This window comes from Zootoca vivipara, chromosome 11 (genome assembly GCF_963506605.1).
Source record: "Zootoca vivipara chromosome 11, rZooViv1.1, whole genome shotgun sequence".
NCBI classification, from domain to species: domain Eukaryota; kingdom Metazoa; phylum Chordata; class Lepidosauria; order Squamata; family Lacertidae; genus Zootoca; species Zootoca vivipara.
Window position 1 is genome coordinate 57,377,114 of NC_083286.1, and position 25,790 is coordinate 57,402,903.

General features: G+C 43.0%; 1 protein-coding gene across 2 annotated transcripts in view; it reads right to left on the minus strand.

Moving 5' to 3' along the window:
* The window catches only part of PIK3C3 (phosphatidylinositol 3-kinase catalytic subunit type 3), a 104,356-nt gene that overhangs the window by 11,881 nt on the left and 66,685 nt on the right, over positions 1 to 25,790 (minus strand). For both annotated transcript variants that reach the window (XM_035100486.2, XM_035100487.2), the window contains one exon: positions 22,557 to 22,647. In XM_035100486.2, coding sequence (XP_034956377.1) covers positions 22,557 to 22,647 — 91 coding nt within the window. The remainder of the gene's footprint in view (positions 1 to 22,556; positions 22,648 to 25,790) is intronic.

The window sequence follows — 25,790 nt, forward strand, 5'->3', positions numbered from 1 at the left end:
TGGAAAAGACCCTGATGTTGGGAAAGATGGAGGGCCCAAGGAGAAGGGGACGACAGAGGACGAGATGGTTGGACAGTGGTCTCGAAGCTACAAGCATGAGTCTGACCAAACTGCAGGAGGCAGTGGAAGACAGGAGTGCCTGACGTGCTCTGGTCCATAGGGTCACGAAGAGTCGGATACAACTAAACGACTAAACAACAATGCCCAGTAGGATGAAGACCAAGGTTAGAAGAAGCATAAAGCAGCTCAGCATCCTTCTGAAGTCTGAGCAGGTTGTTGTAAGCCCTAGAGCCCTTTGGGGGGGGGGGCACCAGGAGAGAATGTTCCACTGTACAAACAGCACAATTAAGTGTGTTGGTGATGACCTTTAAAGCCTTAAACGGCCTTGGCCCCATATACCTGAAGGAGCATCTCCACCCCCATTGTTCTGCCTGGACACTGAGGTCCAGCTCTGAGGACCTTCTGGCGGTTCCCTCACTGCGAGAAGCAAAGCTACAGGGAACCAGGCAGAGGGCCTTCTCGGTTGTGACACCTGCCTTGTGGAACGCCCTCCCATCAGATGTTAAGGAGATGAACTACACTACTTTTAGAAGACATCTGAAGGTAGCCCTGAATAGGGAAGCTTTTAATGTTTGATTTCTTACTGTGTTTTAGTTTTTGGAAACCGCGCAGAGCAGCCGGGGCAACTCAGTCAGATGGGCATAATAATAATAATAATAATAATAATAATAATAATAATAATAATGCTGACATAATAGTCACATAGTGCTATGTAGGATGCAACCCACTAAAATTATTATTTCATTGGTTCATGGAGCCAGTGTGGTGTAGTAGTTAAGAGCGGTAGACTCGTAATCTGGGGAACTGGGTTCGCGTCTCTGCTCCTCCACATGCAGCTGCTGGGTGACCTTGGGCTAGTCACACTTCTCTGAAGTCTCTCAACCCCACTCACCTCACAGAGTGTTTGTTGTGGGGGAGGAAGGGAAAAGGAGATTGTTAGCCGCTTTGAGACTCCTTCGGGTAGTGATAAATCGGGATATCAAATCCAAACTCTTCTTCTTCCTACAAAAATCCACAAGTGGATTAAATAATGTTATAAACACATTCCAATCCCTTGTCGACTATTTAAAATCAGGTACCTAGAAATACGGTGTGTGTGTATATATATATATAGAGAGAGAGAGAGAGAGAGAGAGAGAGGTGTTCGATACAAGAACAAAAAAAAGGGGGGGATATCCCATCTCTACCCACTAAACGACAGCAAAAGCAGGTCATATATCATACCAGAGTACAATTTAGGGCCAAGAGGAATGCATTATTCTGATGCATTATTCTGATGCAGGGAAGTTGACAGGGCTGGGACCAGGTGTGTTTCTCTGGGGTGAGCATTCCACAGTCAGAGGACCACTTTGCTGCAGCTAATTTGAACACCTTTGATTCGCTGCTTTGCTTTAAAACTCCCCTTGCTTAATCAGAATGTTTATCTCCCTCTATTGCCTCGCTCACTTTCAAGAAGCATGGTAGAAATGTTATTTTATTATTATTAGTAAAATAAGACAATTCTTCCCACTTGCGCTGCTAACATGTCTGCATCCTCTCATCCTTTTGGCGAATGTGCAATTAAAAAGAGGAGGAGAGGAAGAAGTCCGTGAAGCCCAGAGAGGAAGAAGTCTTGCCAAGGCGACAAATTATTTCTCGGGGTCATTGCAGGACCAAGATTAATGAACACATGAATCCCACTTGTGAAGCGATCCACAGGACAGGCAAGATCTCAGAAAAAACACTGCTCAGTGGTACTGGAAGTGAAGCTAATTTTGTTTCAAATCCTTGAGCGTTTGCAAAATCAGTTTAGCTGAATAATTAAAAACAACAACACACACATCTCGGTTATGTTGCAAGTGGTCAATCCCCCTACCCAAGCTCTATACTTTGCACGTGGGAAGTTGCCTGCAACTTTTTGAATTCCTATTAAAATCAGCCTTTGTTTGTGTAGCCGTTAAAATTATTAATGCCTCGCAAGCAAACTGTATCTTAGATACAGAAGATGGGGAAGAAATTGAGATATAATTTTCACATTGCTTCTACAGAGGCCCTTGCAATTATCTTTCCTCCAGCATCTAATTAAATATGGATTTTAGACCATTTGTAAGTCCTGAGACTAAAGTGGGGAGGGAAAAAACAACAACCACCCAGCATAAGAACGTAAGTTATTGTTCCAATATTGGTCCAAGAATAAATGATAACACATCTTCCATTGGGCCAAATACCATTGTAGAAAATACATACAAGCATTTTCATTATGCTATCCTTCAGCTGGCGCAGTTTGGTGTTAATTCACAAGTCCTCCTGCAGCTAATACAAACTTTGCCCAGATGTTTCATTTCTGGACACCAATTTCCTCTGTGTTCAAAGCAGAGGCACACTTCACGCTTAAGCCCAAACACGATTAGCTCTCGAAACAAAAGAGAGGCACCCTCCTTGCAGCTCTCGGGAAATCCGATTGAATCCCAGAGTTTGCTGGATTTAGTTCCATTCTGGACATGGGAGGAATAAGTTAACACTGGAAATTTCACCTTTTGCCTGAATAGTCCGGCATCCCTACCCACCACTGAATATGTTTCCTGGGAAGTTGCTCCTTTTCACATGTTATTGGGGCAATATGCCGACGGGGAGTATCTGCCCTATGATATTGTTTGACATGCGGACTGGACCAGCATTGGGGAATCTGGCCTTCCAGATGGACTCCAGCTCCCATCAGCCCCTGCAGCCAGCATGTCCAGTGGTCAGAGATGAGGGGAGTTGTAGCCCTAGGACACCTGAAGGGTTGCAGGATCTCATTCGCCTCCAGCCTAAAACTACAAATGCCATACTTGGTACTTGTAACACATTGACAGGAGCAGATGTACTGCATTTTTTTAAAGCGTTATTCTCTCCCCCTCCCAAAGGCTTTATGTGGACTTAGAAAGTACAGTAAGCATGAAGGTAGTTCTTTAACTGATACGCATCAAAGCTCCCCAGGATGCATTCCATCAGTGTCAGAATAAACTGCAGATTCCCTTCAGTAACTCGGGAGATCACAGATAAAGCAGCTTCCTTTTCTCCGCTACTCCTAGCACACAAAACAAACCTTTTGACCCAAAACCCTGCCATCTTCTTCTTTTGCTCCCCCACCTCTGGGAAGCAGCAAAGAGTTACAATGGAATTGTTGAGATCAAAACGCCTTTTGCCTATCATAAAATGCCGGGAATGTAAACAGAACGGGTTTAGGTGAGGAAAAGTGGTCTGAGGTTTGCTCCACAATGAGAAGGTAAAAGGCACTTCAACTACTCCACCTGTTTCCTGGATATTTAAAAGTGTCCGTTCATGAGCAAGAACGATTCTTTAGACTCCAAGCCTGTGTGCAAGGTTTGATCTTCTTCAGAGCTGCACAGCCGCCACCGCCGCCCAAGGCATTTTATAAATATAATAAACATAGTACAGTGGTACCTCGGTTTTCGAGCGTCTCCGAAGCCGAATGTTTCTGTTTTCGAACGCTGAAAACCCGGAAGTAAATGCTTCCATTTTCGAATGCGCCTCGGAAGTCAAACGGTTTCTTCTTCTTCTTCTTCTTCTTCTTCTTCTTCTTCTTCTTCTTCTTCTTCTTCTTCTTCTTCTTCTTCTTCTTCTTCTTCTTCTTCTTCTGTTCTCCATTGACTTTGCAGAACATCCTTTGCCCCTCGGTTGTCAAACGTTTCGGAAGTCGAATGGTCTTCTGGAATGGATTACTTTCGACAACCGAGGTACCACTGTCTTATTGTAGATGTCATCTTCTTAAAAGTTAGAAAGAACTTTCTGATGGTAAGAGCTGTTCGACAGTGGAACAGACTATCTGATAAGCGGTGGGCTCTCCTCCATAGGAGCTTTTTAAAGCAGAGGTTGGATGGCCATCTGTCGGGGATTCGTTAAATGTGATTCCTGCACTGCAGTCGGTTGGACTAGATGACCCTCAGGGGTACCTTCCAACTCTACAATTCTGTGATTCCATGATCTTCAGTTGCTCAAGCCCCATATGCTTTTGGGCAATGGAGCTCTAGTCAGTCATCTCAAGGCTAGATACATATCTTGACACAAACCTCTCCCCTTTTGCATGATAGCTGGCTCCGCTGTGAGAAAGCTGGTAGATATATGAACTTCACCTATGGATATAAGCTCTGGTCTTGTGCAGAGCCTAGTCGTTGGTCCACCTGGAATGCCTGCTCTGAGAATTGTCTACTGCAGGAATGGGGAGATGGATCTGGCTGGTGGACTGAACTTTATCTCACCCGAGAGCCAAAGCTGAATTGTGGGTGGGCCACTCGCCTGTCAATCACGTGGCACCACAATGACATTGGGGGACATTCGAGTACCAGTGGTCTATGTTCACTCCTAGACAGGTCTAGTTACGTACAAGCAAGCCACACTGAAACCAACTAAAATCAACCAGCCAAGCACTGGACCCCCTTACCTCTCGCAGTGATGCTGACACAAACCCCCTACACTAACAACTACGCAACAGAACGAAAGAACACCCTCCATCTCTCCCTCCCTTCTCTTTTCCCCAAATCACAAGATGACCATGACAAAAGCATCTCGCACTACACGTAAACGAACTATGAAACTGTGAACTGTGAAAAAATTCTATATAAATACTCTATAAATTGAAAGTGGAGATGTTTATAACACAAGAAAATCCTTTAAAAAAACTAATTATAAAAAAAGACACCAGAGGACTTGTTTTTGCCTGCCTGGGTGATCAGCTGACTGAGGCAAACCTCCTTTGGCCCAGTCGCATCCTTACTTGCCCCACATCTGTAATCATATATGACCCCAGGTGTAGGACCAGTGGGCGTGACTTGGCCCAAATGGCCTCGTAACCCAATCAGGCCCCCAGGATTCCCAACCCTGGTCTATTTTGCTCTCCAGGTTCCAGGCAGGGGCCTTTGCCACCACTCCCTACCTCGTTCTTTTCAGCTGGAGATCCTGAGCTCTGTCCCTGGGACCTCTTTGCATGGAAAACACATGTTCTACTACTGAGATATAACCCCCTTCCTTTAGCCGCCTAACAACAGTAGGAGAAATAATAATAACAGATGCAAGAGATTAGGCATGGCAGTATTTGCTCCGAAGAAGCTACCAGCACAGCAAAAGCAACATGGATTTCCAAGGGTCATCCAACCAAGCCGGGGGCAAGGATCTCTTATTTTCTGGCTTCAGGCATTAGGCTGCCCATAAGGCAATAACCTGCCCCAGAGGAGTGATGGATTAACAAGCTAGAGTGTAAGCCCAGACCTTGCTTTTCTGAGGCAGAGGCTAACAATGCCTGAGTCAGCTACTCCGGGCAATTTGGTATCAATGTTTAATGACTACATGTTGTGAACTCAAGAGTTTGGTACTGTAGAAAGAAAGAAAGAAAGAAAGAAAGAAAGAAAGAAAGAAAGAAAGAAAGAAAGAAAGAAAGAAAGAAAGAAAGAAAGAAAGAAAGGAAGGAAGGAAGGAAGGAAGGAAGGAAGGAAGGAAGGAAGGAAGGAAGGAAGGGAGTCCACACCAAGTCCCAAAGCTTGTCTGGCAAGCTTCTGTTTTCCCACACAGCCCTTGATATTTCATTCACAAGACTAATTGCAAGTCAACCATACTGAAAGTTATCTGTTTCTACAGCGCTCTGCCTCCAGCGAGGCTACTAGGCACTGCTGATTCACGCTATGATGAATGAACAGCTTAATAGACATCTCATCACTTTGCTCATTGCAAAGGCAACAGGCCCCAGCACTCCATCATGTCGGAAGGAAGTCCAGGGTTGTTTCCACCAGGGCTCAAAGTCACTGGGGGAAGGGCCTTAGCTCAGTGGAAAAAAACACCTGGCTTGCATGCAGAACATCTCCAGTTCAACCCCTGGCAGCTCTGGGTAGGGCTGGGAAGCTGTCCTGGTCTGGAACCTTGGAGAGCTGCTGCCAGTCAGTGTAGACAATACTGAGTTGGGTAGATCAATGGTGTGACTTGGTAAAAGGCAGATTCCTATGTTCCTATCACACAGTGTCTTTCTTCTGGAACGAGGGGTGGCAGCCTTTGATGGTTCAGGGGTCATGCTCCGTTCTGGGCTGGGGGGGGAGGGATGCCCAAGTCAGTGGTAAGTGAGGCCAGAGGAAAAATTGGGTGAGTGCGGATCTACATTGGAAGCAAGGGTGGGAGGAGACCAGCAACACATCCTTTTTGTGGGATGCAACGTGAACAGTCAAGTACTTCCTGTTTGCCCAGAGTGGACACGCAGGGGGGTGTTACTCCAGCCAGGAGGAGACTTCCTGTCAAACCTGGTCTGGAGTTTCCTTCTCCTGCGTGTGACCAGGTAGGTGGGTGTGACTCTGGGAGACCCCATAAAAGGGGCTGGTCATACAGCAATCTTTCTTCTTCTTCTTCTTCTTCCATTTACTTCTCTTGGACTGCACGTGAGATGAGTTCCCATATGGGATGAACTCAAACCCACTTCTGTAACTCTAAGCTAAAGCCTGCCTTCAGGGATCCAACTGTGAACTGAATGTGAGTAAACATCTTGTTATACCTTTAAAGGAAGACTGTTGTGTCTTTATTCTTTTTAGGAGGGATAAAAGGGGACTTCCCAGGAACCAAACCCAATCTGAAGAAAGCCAGATTGGATTGCTTAAGTAAAGAGATTCAAACCAGGGGTAGGCAACCTAAGGCCCGGGGGCCGGATGCAGCCCAATCGCCTTCTCAATCCGGCCTGCAGACAGTCCGGGAATCAGCATGTTTTTACATGAGTGGAATGTGTCCTTTTATTTAAAATGTATCTCTGGGTTATTTGTGGGGCATAGGAATTTGTTCATCCCCCCCAAATAATAATAATAATAATAATAATAATAATAATAATAATAAATAAATAAATAAATAAATAGTGCAGCCCACCACAAGGTCTGAGGGACAGTGGACCGGCCCCCTGCTGAAAAAGTTTGCTGACCCCTGCATTCAAACAAATCTACCAACTAGCTTCCTGCTATATATTGGAGAATGCACTTTGCATAGCTGCCAAGTCTCCCGTATTCCCCGGGAAATCCCCGTTTTTCTAGCTGTTCGTAGCTGAAAAAAGGGTTTTTTTTGTTTTCCCCCGGTTTATTTTGGCGCGGCGGCCATTTTGGAACTGGGCAGAGCATGCTCAGAAGCGACTTTTGATGATGCTCTGCCCAGTTCCAAAATGGCTGCAGTGCGACTTCTAGCGCGGCGGCCATTTTGGAACTGGGCAAAGCGGCATCAAAAGTCACTTCTGAGCATGCTCCAAAATGGCGGCAGTGCTACTTCCGGTCTGCTACTTCCGCCCGGTCCCTTATTTCTCCGACAGCAACTTGGCAGGTATGACTTTGCTGCTGACTCACAAGCGTGAGTTAGGAAGGATACTATTAAATCAATATAGCTTCTCCTAGTATCTGCAACATTCCCACACTATGGCAAGAGGCCACTGTAGTTGGCAGATCCGGCCCCCAAGAAGCTTGCCACAGCTGTCAATGCCAGTGCAACTGCAGCAGAGAACGGTGGTACTTCCCTTGGAGGCTGGATCTGATGCCTCTGTGGATCCTGCCGCCTGAGGAAGCCAAGTCACCCTACCTCATGTGTGGGCCGGCCCTGGATGTAGGCTGAAACACACAGAGACACAACCTCTCCTAATCAGGAGCCGATGGAAGGGAGAGCCAAATTAATTCTAGTTTTGTCTCCAACCTCCTCCTTGCTTTGTTCTACAAGTGAAACATTGGGATGAAGTGCAGAGGAAGCTGTAGGGTAAAGGCTCCTTCCTTCTGCGCCTCCTCAGAGATGGAAGCAAATGTCAGATAGAGAAACCTCAACTACAGTGGTACCTTGACTTACGAATGACTCGACAACCAATTTTTTCGACTTATGAATGGGGCAAATGGCTGCACACTTACGAATTTCTCGACATCCGAACAGAAACCGCGACGGTTTTAGATAGGGTTTTTTGACTTACGAATTTTTAGATGGGGTTGCTTCGACTTACGAATTTTTCCGTTTCCAATGCATTCCTATGGGGAGCCGCATTTCCAATGGCGCTTTTCGACTTATGAACTTTTCGTGCTACGAAGGTGCCTTCAGAACGGATTAAATTCGTAAGTCGAGGCACCACTGTCCCTCTTTGCCTTATTCCGGTTATTTCCCACCACCTCTCCTGCTCAGGTCTTCCTAAAGAAACGAAAAGGGAAGCAGTTGAGAGATATGAGTCATTTTTTAAATTTTATTTTTGCACGGGGGATTTGTCTGTGCAAAATGTTTAGCAAACGCTGAGCATCATTATATCATACGAGCAGAAACTTGCGGCTCCTTTGGGATCGCTTGAACCTTCCTGCTGTCACTTTCCGTCAAGGAAACGGATGCTATCAACAGTTAAAACAGGGTTACTTTTTCTATTCTTTTTTTCTTCTTCAGGCATTGCCGGGCTTGAAGAAAATAGATGGCCTTTATCATCCATCCCCACTCCTGAACTCTAATTTTTTTAAACACACACACACACACACACACACAATGCAACAGCGGCCCCTGCTGTAAGTCCAGGGATGTTTCACCAGAGAGAGCACAGGGCGTCAGAAGCATTATGTTTTTGAAACCTGCCTGCGTTTCTTTTGTCTGGCGAAGAAATCATTGGTCCCAGATGCTCTCTCATTTAAAGGTCATGTTTGCTATGAAAGACACATGCTGAACTCTGAGGTCGCTTGGCTCAAAGGCTTGGGGAGGGGGTGAGGAGACTTTTGTTTTGTCTTGTTTAGATTTAACAATAGGAAACTCACAGGAATTACCTAGAGAACAATACTGCCAAGTGCCCCCCGAGCATCTTCTTCTCCAACAGACAAAAATAGTCTGTAGTTATTATCAGCTGAACCATTGTCCATCTTGGAAGGAGGCGAGGGAGACACTTAAAGCAGAAACAAAGATAATATTTGCAAATCGCTGCATCGACTTCCTCACCCAAGGCAGCGTTGGCTGAATGTCTCTTAATTTTTTTTGGTAAAGAAGAAGTGCTGGAAAACCTCTTTTGTAAAAAAGTAGAAACAACACATTCTTTTCCATGAGCATGTTTAGGAAAAAAGCTGCTTTCTCCTGAGTCTAACCAGTAGTCCATCTAAGCTCAGATTTTCTGCACTGACTGGTTCCCCAAGGTTTCAGGTAGGGGACATTTTCCCAGCCCTACCTGAAGATGTTGGGGGTTGAATACATGGGAGGAATGAGTTAGCATTGGCAATTTCACGTCAAAGCACGTCAAAAATGCAAGTAGATAAATAGGAACCGCTACAGCAGGAAGGTAAACAGCGTTTCCGTGTGCTGCTCTGGTTCACCAGAAGTGGCTTTGTCATGCTGGCCACATGACCTGGAAGCTGTATGCCGGCTCCCTCGGCCAATAATGCGAGATGAGCGTGCAACCCCAAAGTCGGTCACGACTGGACCTAATGGTCAGGGGTCCCTTTACCTTTTCCTAAATACCATCAATGCAAAACTCTGATTTCCTGTATAATGGGGGTTGCAAATCAATTCCCCCCCAATCCTGTCCCAAGAGGATCAACTTGATTGGACGTTGCTTGCTGTTCAGTGTGTGTGTGTGTGTGTGTGTACTCCCAATGGTTCTGGAATCCTCTCCAAAACCCACAGGAAAATCACAAAGTTTCCACTCAGTATAGAAATGACACAGTCCTTGAATATCCAGTTCCTGACCGGTATCAATGTTGTACGCGCGCCATATAAGTGTTTCCCTTGTTACGCTCCTTAAGGCAAGAACCTCAAGCCCACAGCTGGTTCGCAATCCTCCATTTGCCCAGAGGTAAATGGAAGAACATCTCTGCAGCTTAGCATCTGCTGAGGAAAGACTGGGTTTGCTTATCCTTTTCTGCGCATAAGCGTGGACCCCCTCCGAGCATCATTTCTTTGGCTGCCCATAAAACATCTCAAAGCAATTTCACAGTATGTGGAAATGGATCTTCTCGATCCAGCCCATAGGCCTCTAAGCATGCACCAGTAAAATAGGAGTAAAGGTCCCCTGCCTGCCTCACAGGGTTGTTGTTAAGGGCATCATGGCAAAAGCTTTTAAAATCACAGTGCAATTTAAACACAACTACTTAATAGTAATAATCAAATGGAGGCCTCACCCTTTTCACACACCTCTCCCAGGATAAAGGCTTTCCCTGTGCTGTAACAATCGCAGGAAACGGAGAGCTCTAATTTATTCACGATCTTTACTCTGTTGGTGTTTAAAGCTTAAGGGTAAGATGATTTTGAATGGCTTCGGTACGAAAGCAGTCCTCTCCGACACACTTCTGTCATTCTCCTGCCTTTGTCTCCATAAATAGACTAATTTATACCCACTGATACTTAAGAGTGATGTAGGGTTTTGTCTACCAAAATATTTCTCTGCGTTGGATCACTATAGCAACTGTATTCTTCATTAAAAATAATCAAAGCACATACTGTAAGCTGTTCTAACACACAACATACCCTCCCACCCAAATTGCCATCTTCTAATCATCTTGATATTATTCCTCTCCAAATAATTGCAATAGAAACCTGCTGTTTTCTTCTTTAATGTTGATGTTTATGACACTGTCCTTATATTTTAAAGGGATCTGCCCAGCTCTGTCAGTGTGATAGCAAGATGAGACCTCCATGTCTGGAGGCTTTGCACCTCTGAATGACAGGGGCTGGAGTCAAAACAATGAAAGGGGCTGCTGTTTATGGGGCAGCAGTCTGCCCACCTGTGAGCCCCCAGAAGCTGGTATTCAGAGATATATTGCCTCTGACATCCTGGCCAGTAGCCACTGATAGCCCTCTCCTCCATGAATTAGTCCAAACCGCTTTTAAAGCCATCCAGGTTGGTGGCCATCACTGCCTCTTGTGGCAGGGAGTTCCATAGTTTAACTATACATTGCATAACTTTCTCTTATCTGTCCTCCAACTTCCAGCTTTACTGCATGTCCACGAGTTGTAGGGAGGGAGAGAAACTTTTCTCTCAATCCACTTTCTCCATGACATGAATAATTTCATTTCAGTTATATTTTATTAAATTTTCAAAAATAAAATAGGCAATTCACATATACATTCCAATACATAATATCTCTTGCTTTGCTTTTTCTTGCTTTTTCGTGGTGTTTTGATTTATTTATTACTCCCTCTTGCTGCATCCTATCTTCTCTCTCTTATATCATAACAATAATACAATAATCGCTAATTCCTTAAGTTGCTCATAGTTGAAATCCTGCTTGCAAATTCACCATACTATAATATTTCTTTAAATAGTCCCAAAAAGGGCCATGCATAATTTTATAAACTATATTATTATAAACCACGTCTTACTTGTATTTTCTCTAAATGGAAAAGTCACAATGCAACTTTTCCTCAAAGGTGGGTCGCTACAATCCCTTGGTCATTTTGCTGCCCTTTTCTGAACCTTCTCTAATTCTAAAATATTTGGGATGGGTGGGGGTGGAGTTACTGCCTTTGTATGTTACTATGTTATGTATACATAGTATGCGTGTGAAACATGGACCACTTATCATAGAATCATAGAGTTGGAAGAGACCACAAGAGCCATCCAGTCCAACCCCCTGCCAAGCAGGAAACACCATCAAGGCATTCTTGACATATGCCTGTCAAGCCTCTGCTTAAAGACCTCCAAAGAAGGAGACTCCACCACATTCCTTGGTAGCAAATTCCACTGCCGAACAGCTTTAAATTCTTTACATATGGCTGTCAAGCCTCCAAAGAAGGAGACTCCAACACACTCCACCACACTCCTTGGCAGCAAATTCCACTGTCGAACAGCTCTTACTGTCAGGAAGTTCTTCCTAATGTTCAGTTGGAATCTTCTTTCTTGTAGTTTGAATCCATTGCTCCGTGTCCGCTTCTATGGAGCAGCAGAAAACAACCTTTCTCCCTCCTCTATACATCCTCTATACATCCTTTTATATATTTGAACATGGCTATCATATCACCCCTTAACCTTCTCTTCTCCAGGCTAAACATACCCAGCTCCCTAAGCCGTTCCTCATAAGGCATTGTTTCCAGGCCTTTGACCATTTTGGTTGCCCTCTTCTGGACATGTTCCAGCTTGTTAGTGTCCTTCTTGAATTGTGGTGCCCAGAACTGGACACAGTACTCCAGGTGAGGTCTGGCCAGAGCAGAATACAGTGGTACTATTACTTCCCTTGATCTAGATGCTATAAACCTATTGATGCAGCCCAGAATTGCATTGGCTTTTTTAGCTGCTGCATCACACTGGTGACTTATAAACTCCATCTCCAACTCCTCGAAAGATTCCATCAATGGTGTATCTGAAAATTTGTACACATCACTTGGGAAGACAGGCGAACTAATGCCAGTGTACTGGAAGAAGCAAAGATCACCCGTGTCAAAGCAATGATTCTTCAACTTCAACTTTGTTGGACTGGTCATGTTGTGCGGATGCCTGGTTATCGTCTCCCAAAGCAACTACTCTACTCCGAATTTAAAAATGGAAAGCGTAATGCTGGTAGTCAACAAAAGAGGTTTAAAGGCAAATCTAAAATAAATGTAGTATAAACACCAACACTTGCCTGCGAGTGCTCCAATTGGAGAACAGCCTTTACCAAAGTTGTCGTGGATTTTGAAGACACTTGAACTCAGGACACGAGAGAGAAAAGTGCTAAGAGGAAGGCACGCTTGGCAAACTTTCTCCATGATCAGCTCCTGCCCGGAAACCTATGTCCCCACTGTGGAAGGACGTGTGGATCCAGAATTGGCCTCCACGGTCACTTCCGGACTCACTGTTAAAACCCTGTTTATGGAAGACAATCTTACTTGGCTACGAATGATTGCCAAGGAAGAAGAAGAAGAAGAAGAAGAAGAAGAAGAAGAAGAAGAAGAAGAAGAAGAAGAAGAAGAAGAAGAAGAATGTGTGAGTTTTTATATTGTAGGATTTGAGCTATGAGCTACAGAAGTAATTAGATTATGATCCAAAATGAAGGGCGGTCTAGAAATTATGCAAACACCTTTTCGGACTATTTAAAGAAACAAGCATGATGAACTTGCGAGCAGGATTTGAGCTATGAGCAACAGAAGTAATTAGATTATGATATTGTGGCTACGATTTGATCGATAGAACATGGGACGCAGCAGAAGGGGAGAAACAACAACTCTGTGGAAAATGGGGCGGAATGTCAACAAAAAATAAGAGGAAAGATGAAATTGTGTTATGACTGTAGATGTTAAACATGTTGAAGCATAATAAAATATAATTGGGGATTTTTTTGGTAAGATATATATTTTTGAGGTGATACTATACACAGTATTTCAAATGCAGCCACACCATATATTTGTATAATAATAATAATAATAATAATAATAATAATAATAATAATAATAATTTATTTATACCCCGCCCATCTGGCCGGGTTTCCCCAGCCACTCTGGGCGGCTTCCAACAGAAAAATACAACACGATAATCTATTAAACATTAAAAGCCTCCCTGAATAGGGCTGCCTTCAGATGTCTTCTAAAAGTCTGGTAGTTGTTTTCCTTTTTGACATCTGTTGGGAGGGCGTTCCACAGGGCAGGCGCCACCACCGAGAAGGCCCTCTGCCTAGTTCCCTGCAACTTGGCTTCTCGCAACGAGGGAACCACCAGAAGGCCCTCGGTGCTGGACCTCAGTGTCCGGGCAGAATGATGGAGGTGGAGACGCTCCTTCAGGTATACTGGACCGAGGCCATTTAGGGCTTTAAAGGTCAGCACCAACACTTTGAATTGTGCTCGGAAACATACTGGGAGCCAATGTAGATCTTTCAAGACCAGTGTTATATGGTCCCGGCGGCCACTCCCAGTCACCAGTCTAACTGCTGCATTCTGGATTAGTTGTAATTTCCGAGGCATTATGTATAGAGGCATTATGAATCTATATCAGTGAAAGTTGTGCAGCACCAGAAATTTATCACCTGAAAAATGGGTCCTGGTCAAACCTGCAGCTGAAGTTTTTGAAGAGTCCTCCGAGCATCTGGAGTCACAGGATTTTATCTTATTGTTTAAAATAATGAATTTCAGCCACTCTTTGTTGCCCTTTTCTGTCATCCAGGTGCTTTAGGGAGCACTTGCACCAGGAGATGAGAAAATTGACTTAGAATCCCCATCTGCATAAAGCAAATAGCAGCGTTTGTCTTGTAGCCGGGCAAACATAGCGTACTTTACAAGTCTTCGCCCCCAAGCCTTCCATGAAAATGATATTATGGCTGAAAATGGGCTATTGACTTCATTCAGGCACCGACAGGTAATTTAATTTTACAGGTCAAGGCAAAATGGATCCTTATCTTGTTTGAGTTTCTCGAAATATATATGGATTTCTTGTTTAAAGCTTTGAGGAGGGGGACGGGGGACAGGACGAAAATCAATCAAGACACAGAAAACATCTGTTTAAATTCTCCTCAACAGAATGTACGTGGCGTTATCTTGTTTAAATGAGTTTCAGCAAGCTGCCCACTTCAACTAGGGGAAGTTTAAGGCAACTCTCTCCGCTCTCGACTCCACTCACGAGAGTTGAAAAGTGGCCTTGTTTACAACACACCAGAATAGTCTCTTATAACAATGAGTTTGCCTGGATGGAGGACAGAGACGGGTGTGTGAAGAAACAAAGGCAAAATTCACATTTATTTGCTCCACCTACTTTTGCCTCCAGCCCCACCCGCAACTGGAATCTTCCCCCCTGGAATACTGCCCTGAAGGGAATGCGGCCCTCAGATTGGGGGGGGGGGGAGTTCCCCAAACGGTTACATGGCAAGGGGTGATAAAATACTATCAAATAGATACTGGAAAAATCTGGCTCTTTATTAGCAAAGAGATCCCAATTTAGATCTAGCCCAAACACATTGCTTCATAGGAATGATGTGCCAAGAATGGAAAATTCTCTGCTGTAACAAAGAACAAAAGAAAAAGAGAGAGAGAGAGAGAGAGAGATGATATTGCTGAAAATCAATGCAACTGTAGCATTAGATAAATATAGATTTTTTCCTGATAGGGTTGCAGAAAGAAAGGCTTTGCCACAGGGAGCGGAAAAATAATATAAATTCAGTTTCAAATTTCTCCCAGAATACCTGATGATTTTACAAGATGTCATTCTCACTTCAAATTGAATAGCCTGTACAAAGTAAAAGCTATTGAACTGGGGAGAAATGGAAGTCCTCCTTGAGATCACTGTGTGCTGAGATACCAGCCGTCACCTTCAGGGCTTGGAAGTTAAGGAGATTCAGCATCGCGGTTTCAATGGTAATTTCAGCAACAGCTTCTTGCTATTGGTAGGCAAGTGCAACACTTTGATTGGCCCTGTTTCGGGACTCAATATACCAAAGAGTAGGGACGCGGGTGGCGCTGTGGTCTAAACCATTGAGCCTCTTGGGCTTGCTGATCAGAAGGTTGGCGGTTCAAATCCCTGCGAGGGGGTGAGCTCCCGCTGCTCGGTCCCAGCTCCTGCCAACCTAGCAGTTCAAAAGCACGCCAAAAAGTGCAAGTAGATAAATAGGTACCGCTCCGGTGGGAAGGTAAACGGCATTTCCATGTGCTGTTCTGGTTTTGCCAAAAGTGGCTTTGTCATGCTGGCCACATGACCCAGAAGCTGTACGCCGGCTCCCTCGGCCAATAAAGCGAGATGAGCACCGCAACCCCAGAGTCGTCTGTGACTGGACTTAACTGTCAGGGGTTCTTTACCTTTATACCGAAAAGAGGGGCTCATTCCCGAGAAGGCAGGAAAAATAAAAGAGAGAGGAAAACAACCTCACATCCTTTCTCCCTCTCTCATAGCACTAGAACTTGTGGATTTCCGATGAAGCTCAGACCCTCCAAATGTCCCAATTTTCCAGGGACAATCCCAAATTTACAGAAGACCTCCTGGTTTCTGATTTGGGGATTTTTGTAGGAAGAAGAAGAGTTTGGATTCGATATCCTGCTTTATCACTACCCGAAGGAGTCTCAAAGCGGCTAACATTCTCCTTTCCCTTCCTCCCCCACAACAAACACTCTGTGAGGTGAGTGAGGCTGAGAGATTTCAGAGAAGTGTGACTGGTCCAAGGTCACCCAGCAGCTGCATGTGGAGGAGCGGGGAAGCGAACCCGGTTCACCAGATTACGAGTCTACCACGCTTAACCACTACACCACACTGGCTCTCTGGCTTAGTATAAGGCAGCTTCCTTTGTTCCTATGATCTGTTTATTTAGATCAACCATTTGCACCATCATGTTAGGTTCTGGTTGCAGTTATCTTATTACATTAAACATTTTCTCCTTTTTAATATTTCCTTTCCTTTCCCCCTCTTTCTTCTTTCCTCCCCACCCCCCTTCTTGGTAAGTGTTTTTATTTAGATAAGTTTCTTTCACCTTTGATATCAGAGGTTAGATATTCACCTTTGTATATTTTCTTCCAAACTTTTATAAAACTTATTGGAAAAAATGAACATATATATCCTGTTCCCAACCCCCCTCCTGTGAATATAAACACAACAGCGATCCAGGCAGAGGGCCTTCTCAGTAGTGGTGCCCGCCCCGTGGAACGCCCTCTTATCAAGGAAATAAACAACTATATGACTATTAGGAGACATCTGAAGGCAGCTGTATATCAGGAAATACTTAATCTCTGATGTTTTACAATTTTTTAATTTTTTTTTATTTAAAAAAGTACTTTATTGAAACTTTAAAATGAACATATATCATTAAAAGACAGATAAATCCTATTTTTTACATCCACTCACTCCTCAAAAAAAGAAAAAGGGGAAAAAAAGAAAAGAAAGAAAAAAAAGAAAAAATTATACATATACAAATCATATAGCTCTTATAAATCATATAAATCATAAATCATATATAATCCATTCCATTCATACGTCTACAACAAAGAATTTAAAAAGGGAGAGACCGGAGATAAGAGAAGAAATAAGGAGAAGATTAAACAGGAAGAAAAGGAGAGAAGAAAAAAAGGAAAAAGAAAAAGAAAAGAAGGAACAATACAAAGAAAGAAAGAAACGAAATAATAATAGCTAACCTTCCTACTAATTACTACCCGCTTTCCTTCTTCTGAACCTATTAACTGCCTTTTCTCATTTCCCCTATTTTTATAATATTCTATTTGTCTAAATACTCTTTCTCACCTTTTATAACTTTAATTTATACACGTTACTAATCTATTTTCTAAATTTTCTTTTTCCAGAAACTCTTGCACATATTTCCATTCTTCTACTATTTTATGTCTAGGAATCTCTCTTATTATCGCTGTTAGTTTTGCCAATTTTAGATATTCTACTAATTTCTCTTGCCAATCTTGTATTGTCGGGATCTTTTCTTCTTTCCACTTTGATGCTATTAAGATTCTTGCAGCCGCACATGCATATAATAAAATATTTATTCTATCCTTTGGGAAATCCAATGGGACCATGCTTAAGAGGAATAGCTCGGGCTTCTTTTCAAAAGTAAATTTCATCATCTTTTTTAATTTTTCATAGACCTCATTCCAGAATTTTGCCACCTTTGGGCATGTCCACCAGCAGTGATAGAAGGAACCTGTCTTTTCCTGGCATTTCCAACATTTGCCATCTCCCGATCTATAGAATTTTTCAATCTTTTCTGGGGTTATATACCATCTATAAAACATCTTTAAGATGTTTTCTCTAATTGTTGTACATGCAGTAAATTTAACATCAATTTTCCATAATTTTTCCCACTGACTAATTAATATTGGTCTTCCAATATCGGTCGCCCAGGTTATCATTACTTTTTTAGTCAATTCATCTTTTAATTCCCAATCCAATAAAAATTTGTACATTTTGCCTAATGGTTTTTTTATCATTATTTATTATTATTTCTTGTAATTTTGACTCCTTACCTGAAAAGCCAATTGCTTTATGTAAATTAAATATACTTTGTATTTGGTTATATTGTAACCAACTTGAGCAATACTTCTTTATTTCATCATAGGGTTTTAAATTCAGGTTGTTTCCCTCCTTCACTACCAGGTCCTTATATGTTGGCCATTTTCCATCTCCCCAACTAGGTCTCATCACTGACATTTCCACGGGTGATGCCCACCAGGGGCTTTGTGGCTCCACTAAATTTTTAAACTCTTGCCAAATCTGGAATAATGATTTTTTAACTATGTGGTCTGTGAATTCCCTATTATTTCCTTTTTGTTCCATTAATAAATAGTTGTGCCAACCTTTGATGTTGCGGAAGCCTTCCACCTCCAACAATTCTTTATTCTCTAAGGTTAGCCAATCCTTGATCCAGCAGAAAACTGCTGCCACATAGTACAACCTTAAATCTGGTACTCCCCAGCCACCTCTTTCTTTTGTTTCTGTTAATAATTTGTATTGAATCCTGGGTTTCCCCCCTGCCCAGATAAATTTGCTTAAAATCTTTCGCCATTCTTCGAATATCGACTTTTCCCCCACTATCGGAAGAGTTTGGAAGAGAAACATAATCTTGGGTAACACCACCATTTTTATCGCTGCTATTCTGCCTGAGATTGTTAAAAATAATTTTTTCCACCTTTCCAAATCCGTTTTAATCTCTTTCCACAATTTTGAATAATTATTCTCAAATAAATTTATATTATTCGTGGTCATTTCTATGCCTAAATATTTCACTTTTTTAACTACTTGCCAGCCTGTCAATTTTTCCAAATTTCCTATCTCTTCTTTTCTTATATTTTTTGTCATAATTTTTGTTTTTTTCACATTTACTTTAAAGCCTGAAGCGATCCCAAAATCTTCTAATTTCTTCTTTAATTTCGAAATTGATTCTTCTGGATTTTCTAGCATTACTATAATGTCGTCCGCGAACGCCCTCACTTTAACTATGTGTTTTCTCACCTTTATCCCTTTAATTTCCTCTTCATCTTTGATTTCATTTAATAAACATTCGATAGACATTATAAACAGTAAGGGCGAAAGCGGACAACCCTGCCTCGTTCCTTTTCCTATTCCAAACTCCTCCGAAATTCTCCCATTTACAATTAATTTGGCCGTTTGATTTTTATATATAGCATTGATGCCTTTCGCAAAATTCCCCTTGATTCCAATTTTGGTCATTATGTTTTTCATGAAATCCCATGAGAGGCTGTCAAAAGCCTTCTCAGCATCTAAAAATACAAAGGCTGCTTTTTTTCCTGGGTTCCAATCTAAGAATTCAAATATGTTTAGAAGCATTCTGATGTTATTTGCAATTTTCCTTTTTGGTAAGAAACCTTGTTGATTTTGATTAATTATTCTATTTAATACTCTTTTTAATCTCTCTGCCAATATATTCACATATATTTTATAATCCATATTTAGGAGTGATATTGGCCTAAAATTCAAAACCGATATCTCCTCCCCTTTTTCTTTTGGCAGAAGGATTATATAGGCCTCTTGCCATGACTGAGGTATATTTCCCTTCTCTAGTGCCTCATTCACTAATTTATGGTATGTGTCCATTAGCTCTTCTTTTAGAATTTTATAATGTTGACTCCCCAGGCCATCCGTTCCTGGCGATTTCCCCAATTTTAATTTTTTTATCGCCCAGGTAATTTCTTGTTTTGAGATCGGGTCATTTAACAATTTTATTTCCTCCTCTTTTAATACTTCTCCCCTATACTTCCCCAAATAATTTTTGATTTCCATCTCCTTTCCGGCTTCCCCTTTATATAATTTTTTATAGTACCCAATTAAACATCTTTGTATCTCATCAATCTTTGTCCAGCATTTTCCTTCTTCTCTTACTTTTGTTATAATTTTCTCGTTTTGTTTTTTCCTTAATTGCCATGATAAAAATTTCCCCATTTTATTTCCCTGTTCAAACTGTCTTTGTCCAATTTTAATGTGCTGTAATCCACCCAGGGTGGCTGGGGAAGCCCAGCCAGATGGACGGAGTATAAATAATAAAATAAAATAAAATAATTAAAGCACCTATGATCAAACTTTGTAAAAGAAAGTGCAGCCTGGAGAGCTATGGAAATTAAATAAGAACATCATAACATCAGTAACCTTTCCAGATCTTCAGACTTATGACATTAAGACAACATATTGTCACACAAGATCAAGAGCAACTCACTGTTCGAAAGAGAAATTGATTACTAAACTTCAAAGGCATATCACAAGGTATCACACAAACGGATTCCACCCTCCCCCCACTGCCCCCCCCCAAAGAAAGCGCTTTGGGTTTTATTCTATTAAGACTTTCCATTAAAGTAGACTTTGAAAAATGGAAAGGAGACACCTCCATTAAAACAAAGGGAGCAAAAAGGCTGTGATGTGAAGGACTGACAAAATAAATAAGATTCCAAATGCAGAAGCACAGATATATAATATAATAAGATGAGTCTTTTACAAGGTCGGCAAAACTCAGAAGAAGAAGCTGCATTTGAAAGAGCTCAGAAATGCTTCTTAGGAAGTGACACATTGAAATGTAATCTGAATGGAGAAAGAGAAATTGGGATGGATGGCTCTCTCCAGCCAACATGGAAACGTGTATGCTGTTGCCCAAATGAAACATGAAAGCTGTTGCCCACATATTAATAACAAGCTGGTTATGCTCTGCCTTAATTGGCACGAAAACACAAAAGAAGAGACTCTCCATTTGATAAAGGAAGAGTGTCAGATTGCTCGCAAGACAGAGTCCAGGCCGAACACAAACACCATCACGTCAAGCAACACTGAACTCCTGACAGAGATGAATGGGATTAAACTAAGTGGTAAGTCAGAACTTGAAGTCTGCAGATGAGGAAAAAAGAAAGGGAAAAAAAGAGACGCAAGACCCCTGAAATCCAGAACAACTGCCAATTCCGTTCTTTGATGGCCAGGTTTCTACCAATTATATATCCTTGACGACTGCATCTCAGTCAGTGACGAGGGTTAGGAAACGTAAAAAAACCCACAAGAGAAATAAGAACGGTTTCAGAAGTGGCTATTCCCCCTCCTCCATCAAATTAAAAAGAGACCAGGCTGGAATAAGATGGGTTTCTGAATCATCAGAAGACAGAGATGAGATTGCTCTTGTTTGGCAAGCTGCCCTCCTGTTTCTTTTATAGACTTCCTTCGGATAATATCTAGGATCACTTCCAACATTACATTTCTCACTTTGCAAGGCTCCCTGGGCCAATTCATACTGAGTGCACACGGTCGCACAAGGGATTATCACAATCACCAACAACAACAATGAAATTTCTACCCAGCCCTTCCTCTCCAAGAAGCCCAGGGCAGCAAACAACAATACAATAAAACCAACACAATGCAATTAAAATAATCTGAAACATCTTTAAAAGACATAAAAACAAATTAAAAGAACATCTCAACTAGGGTTTACTGTTTGAAATATGGCAACCCTACTCTAAACGCATTCAAAAACACTAAGAGTATCTCGAAACATTTGAGCACAGCCAGATACCCTCACAACCAACTAATCCAAGCTGGTCAGGAATGGTATCATTCAGCCTGAGAGCTGAATTTCCTTATGGGTAATTTTCCTGGGGTGGAACAGCAATGATTGGCAGAGCCAGAGGCAAAAAAGAGGGTGGGACAATGGACGCGTCTCTTACCTTTATACTGCGGGCGACAGTGCAGTCACATAAAAGCCAGAGGTTTCTACAGAACCCCCTCACATCTCTCCAAGCAGGCAAGCAAGAGGCAACTCCATGGCTTGAGGTGATATTCCAACCAGTAAAAAGCACATGAGGAGGCATGTGGAGCAGGGTTGGTGAGGGCCTCAGCTTGGGAAGAGTTGCAAAGTTCAGACAGAGAAGCCTGGCCTTAAGGACCAGAGCATTCTCCGCTTCTGAACCAGCAGAAGCGAGGAGAACTTGATTGACATCCTAAGCCTGGGGTTCCCAAACTACGGCTCCCGGGCCGGATGCGGCCCAATTGGCCTCCCAATCCGGCCCGCGACGACCCCCGCTGCCCGCTGCCGCCACCCGCTCTTACGGCACGCGGTGCGGCGGCGATCTTCAAAATCGGCAAAAAAACGCCGAAAATCCTTTGTGCGCATGCGTATGGGCCTCTCCCGACCCAGAAGAGGTCATTTCCGATGCACTTCCGGGTCGGGGGAGGCCCATACGCATGCACACAAGCGATTTTCAATGATTTTTCCCGACCGTGTGCATGTGCGCATGCGCACGGGCGCGCACTCCCCTGCCCTCCGGCCCGCCTCGCGGTCGGCGCGGCGGGCACCGGCCCGAAGCCCGGTAAGTCTGGGGACCCCTGTCCTAAGCCCTTTTTAAATGTGTTGCTGCGTTGCTGTTGCCTTTATTTTGATTGTGCATTTTGTGGTTTTGTATTCTGATTTTATCTCGAGAACCGCCCTGAGACCTGTGGGTATAGGGCGGAATATAAATTCAATCAACAACAACAACAACCCCCGTTTCATGGAAACAGTGCGTTGACGCACAATGGCAGGGAGCTGAGAAATAAAGCACAATGGAGGGAAATATAAATGAAATGGGTTTGGGAGCCAAGCCCCTCTCTGTGGGCAGAGCACATCCCGTAGCACACACACTTTGCATTCAATTCTTACCTTCTTTACAGTCTTGTCTGGCTCAAGAGCTATGTCCGGGATGTTGGCATCAACCATGAGGGAGAACAGGTTCAAAATGAGGTTGGAATACCTGTGGAGAAGAAGAGGGCAGGCACGGTAAGAAAATAATAACCCAATTTAGCAACAACCAGAGAGTATTGTGGCACAGGCTTATATGGACTTAAGCCCACCTTATCCGATGCATGAAATGGGTTCTTAATTGGCAGCCTGGCAGCCAAAATTTTAGATACAGTTGGATGCACAATGTGGACAAAACGAGACACCTGAAGGTCAAATTAATCGTGCTCAAAAAATGAACCTACAGCAAGTAGAAAACGAGCAACTTTAGCTTTTTATTGGCATTAGCTGAAACATGGGCTAATTAAAGTAAATTTCCTAGGGATGAGACACTATGTTACCAAGGGTAGGGGACTTCTTTTTTCTTCTTCTTGTCAGATGCAGTTCCCAATGCTTGCATTACACCACTGGTTTTTGGCAGCACGAAATCCACACTGTCTTGTCCAAAGAGCAGACTAGGATGGGGTGGTGGTGCTGTGGGCTAAACCGCTGAGGCTCTTGGGCTTGCCGTTCAGAAGGTCGGCGGTTCAAATCCCTGCAACGGGGTGAGCTCCCGTTGCTCTGTCCCATTGCTCTGTCCCAGGTAAACAGCATTTCCATGCACTCTTGTTTCCATCGCAGTGTTCCGTTGCGCCCAAAGTGGTTTAGTCATGTTGGCTGCATGACCCAGAAAGCTGTCTGTGGACAAACGCTGGCTCCCTCGGCCTGAAAGCGAGATGAGCGCCGCAACCCCATAGTTGCCTTTGACTGGACTTAACTCTCCAGGGGTCCTTTACCTTTACACTTCCGACTGAGCCTTTGGGGATGGTTTAAAGAACTTTTCTTTAAAAGGGCGTTTCAGGGGCTGGACCGAAATATTTCTGTCACTTCCACTGTGCGGACCTCAGAGTGTGTCTCCTGCTCAAAGTAAGCACCCGATCAAACTTCTGTGAATTACGTGAACTAGCCGTTTTACGCCTATAACTTTGGAGATCCAAAAGCCATTTGTAACCATTAAAAAGGAACAGCCTGACAGCTGCCTTGAGCTTTACAACTGAAGTCTGTATGCTTGAAACAGCTGCTGGTGTTTCAAGAGATTGTGGTTAACATTTTACTTTCTTAAAAGTAAAATACGGTGGGCTTTTTTAATATTAAATTCCATTTAAAAATTAAATTAATAATAGTAAATTAGCACCAAGATTTGAAAGAGCTTCCACTGTGAGTGATTATTCGAACTGACATATTTAACAGTAGAGGAGAAATCCAAATAAGGGAAAACATTGTGTTTTGCTGTTTTCAATCTGAGCACAGGCTCACCTGTGCAGAACTACAGCTTCTATCATCCTTGTCCGTAGCTGGGGTCGAAGAGCTGTCTGGGATTGATGGCAAGGGATGATAGGCTAGTCCAATACTTCCTAAAGGCACCAGGAAGAGGAAGCTGGATTAGATGAACTCAGGGTCTGATCCACCAAGATTGCTCTCATAAAAGGTAAAGGGACCCCTGGCCATTAGGTCCAGTCGTGACCGACTCTGGGGCTGCACACTCATCTCGCATTATTGGCCGAGGGAGCCAGCGTACAGCTTCCAGGTCATGTGGCCAGCATGACAAAGCCACTTCTGGCAAACCAGTGCAGCACATGGAAACGCTGTTTACCTTCCTGCTGTAGCGGTTCCTATTTATCTACTTGCATTTTGATGTGCTTTCAAACTGCTAGGTTGGCAGGAGAATTCATGGGGTAACCTCATGTATTCGCAGCTATTCCTGAAGCCTCTAGTCCTTCCTGTGCCAGAAATCTTGGCCAGCTTTCAGAGTCTTGCTCCATAATATTCCCAGTGATCCTGTCTCAGTGTAGGCCTTTCTTTGTGATTTCTTAGAGAGAGAGAGAGATTTTGCCAGTTGACAATTATTCACCTTTTTTTTAATTTCCAGCTGGATATTGTGTAATTACATACATCCTTGGCGTTGGAGACAGGCATTTGGATAATCTGTTGCTAACCAAAACAGGTAACTACTACTACTTATATTATTATTAATATTATTATTTGTTATTTGTTATTACTTGTTATTATTATTCGTGCTTTTGAACTGCTAGGTTGGCAGGAGCTGGGACCAAGCAACGGGAGCTCACCCCGTCACAGGGATTCGAACCGCCGACCTTCTGATCAGCAAGCCCTAGGCTCAGTGGTTTAACCCACAGCGCCACCTGGGTCCACCTGTTCTCGTGCTTTTCAAGTGTCTCCTTGCACAACAGTCATTAAGGCAAGGAAATGAAGCCCTCAATAGATCAAATGAGTTAAGCTGCATTTATCTTCCTTCTTCCTGTGCCGCAGAAGACACAAAGCCTTAAAAATTGAGACTTTTCTCCAGCCTTGCTAAACACTACCAATGCTGAACTGAAATGCAATTAATTAGCTAGCGAAGAACAGAAACCATCACCGTTGAACAATGACATTTTCCTGTGACAGGAGCAAGAGGGTGGGGGGAATCTCCCATGAAGATAGAAGATGAAGACAGAAAAAAAGGCAGAAAAATAATTCTTCTAACAAATTATTCCCTTTCTTTTCTATCTCAGGGTGTTTTCATTTGAATTGTGTTCCCTCCCACCACCAGCTTTCAGCGTCTTTTAAATATATTTATACAGCCATTCAGAGTTACTTGAGAGACTCCCCAGACTGCAGTCTGGTTTTCAGAATAGATATCTCCCTGATTCTTCCTAGACACTTTATATATATTTAACGGAAAAAGATTGTGGGTTTATTCCCCGCAGTCTCCCGCTACCTTCTTGAGCAAGCTTCTTCCGTATCTCACCCCACCCTGAAATGAATTCCTTGGGCACAAATTCCAAGTGTCTTTCTCTCCAACTATTATCTTTAATATGCCTCACTTTTGTGCATTTTGTTCCACATACATCATAAAAAAGATCCAATCAAGGTGTCGAGCCATTTAAATTCATTCCCGTTCAGGCTTTCTGGAGACAAAAGGCTGCGCCGGCAATGTTTTATTGCACATTATTAGGAGCATTTCGAAAGGCAATCAAGTTGTAACCGCTAGATCCTCAACACTCTTCACCTTTTAATCTTATTGTCTATTAGCGCTTCTTTGCACAACTCCGGACATCCAGCTATCCATAAATTAAGAAAGAAGGCAATTCCTCAGCACCTGGGGCCAATTCGTAA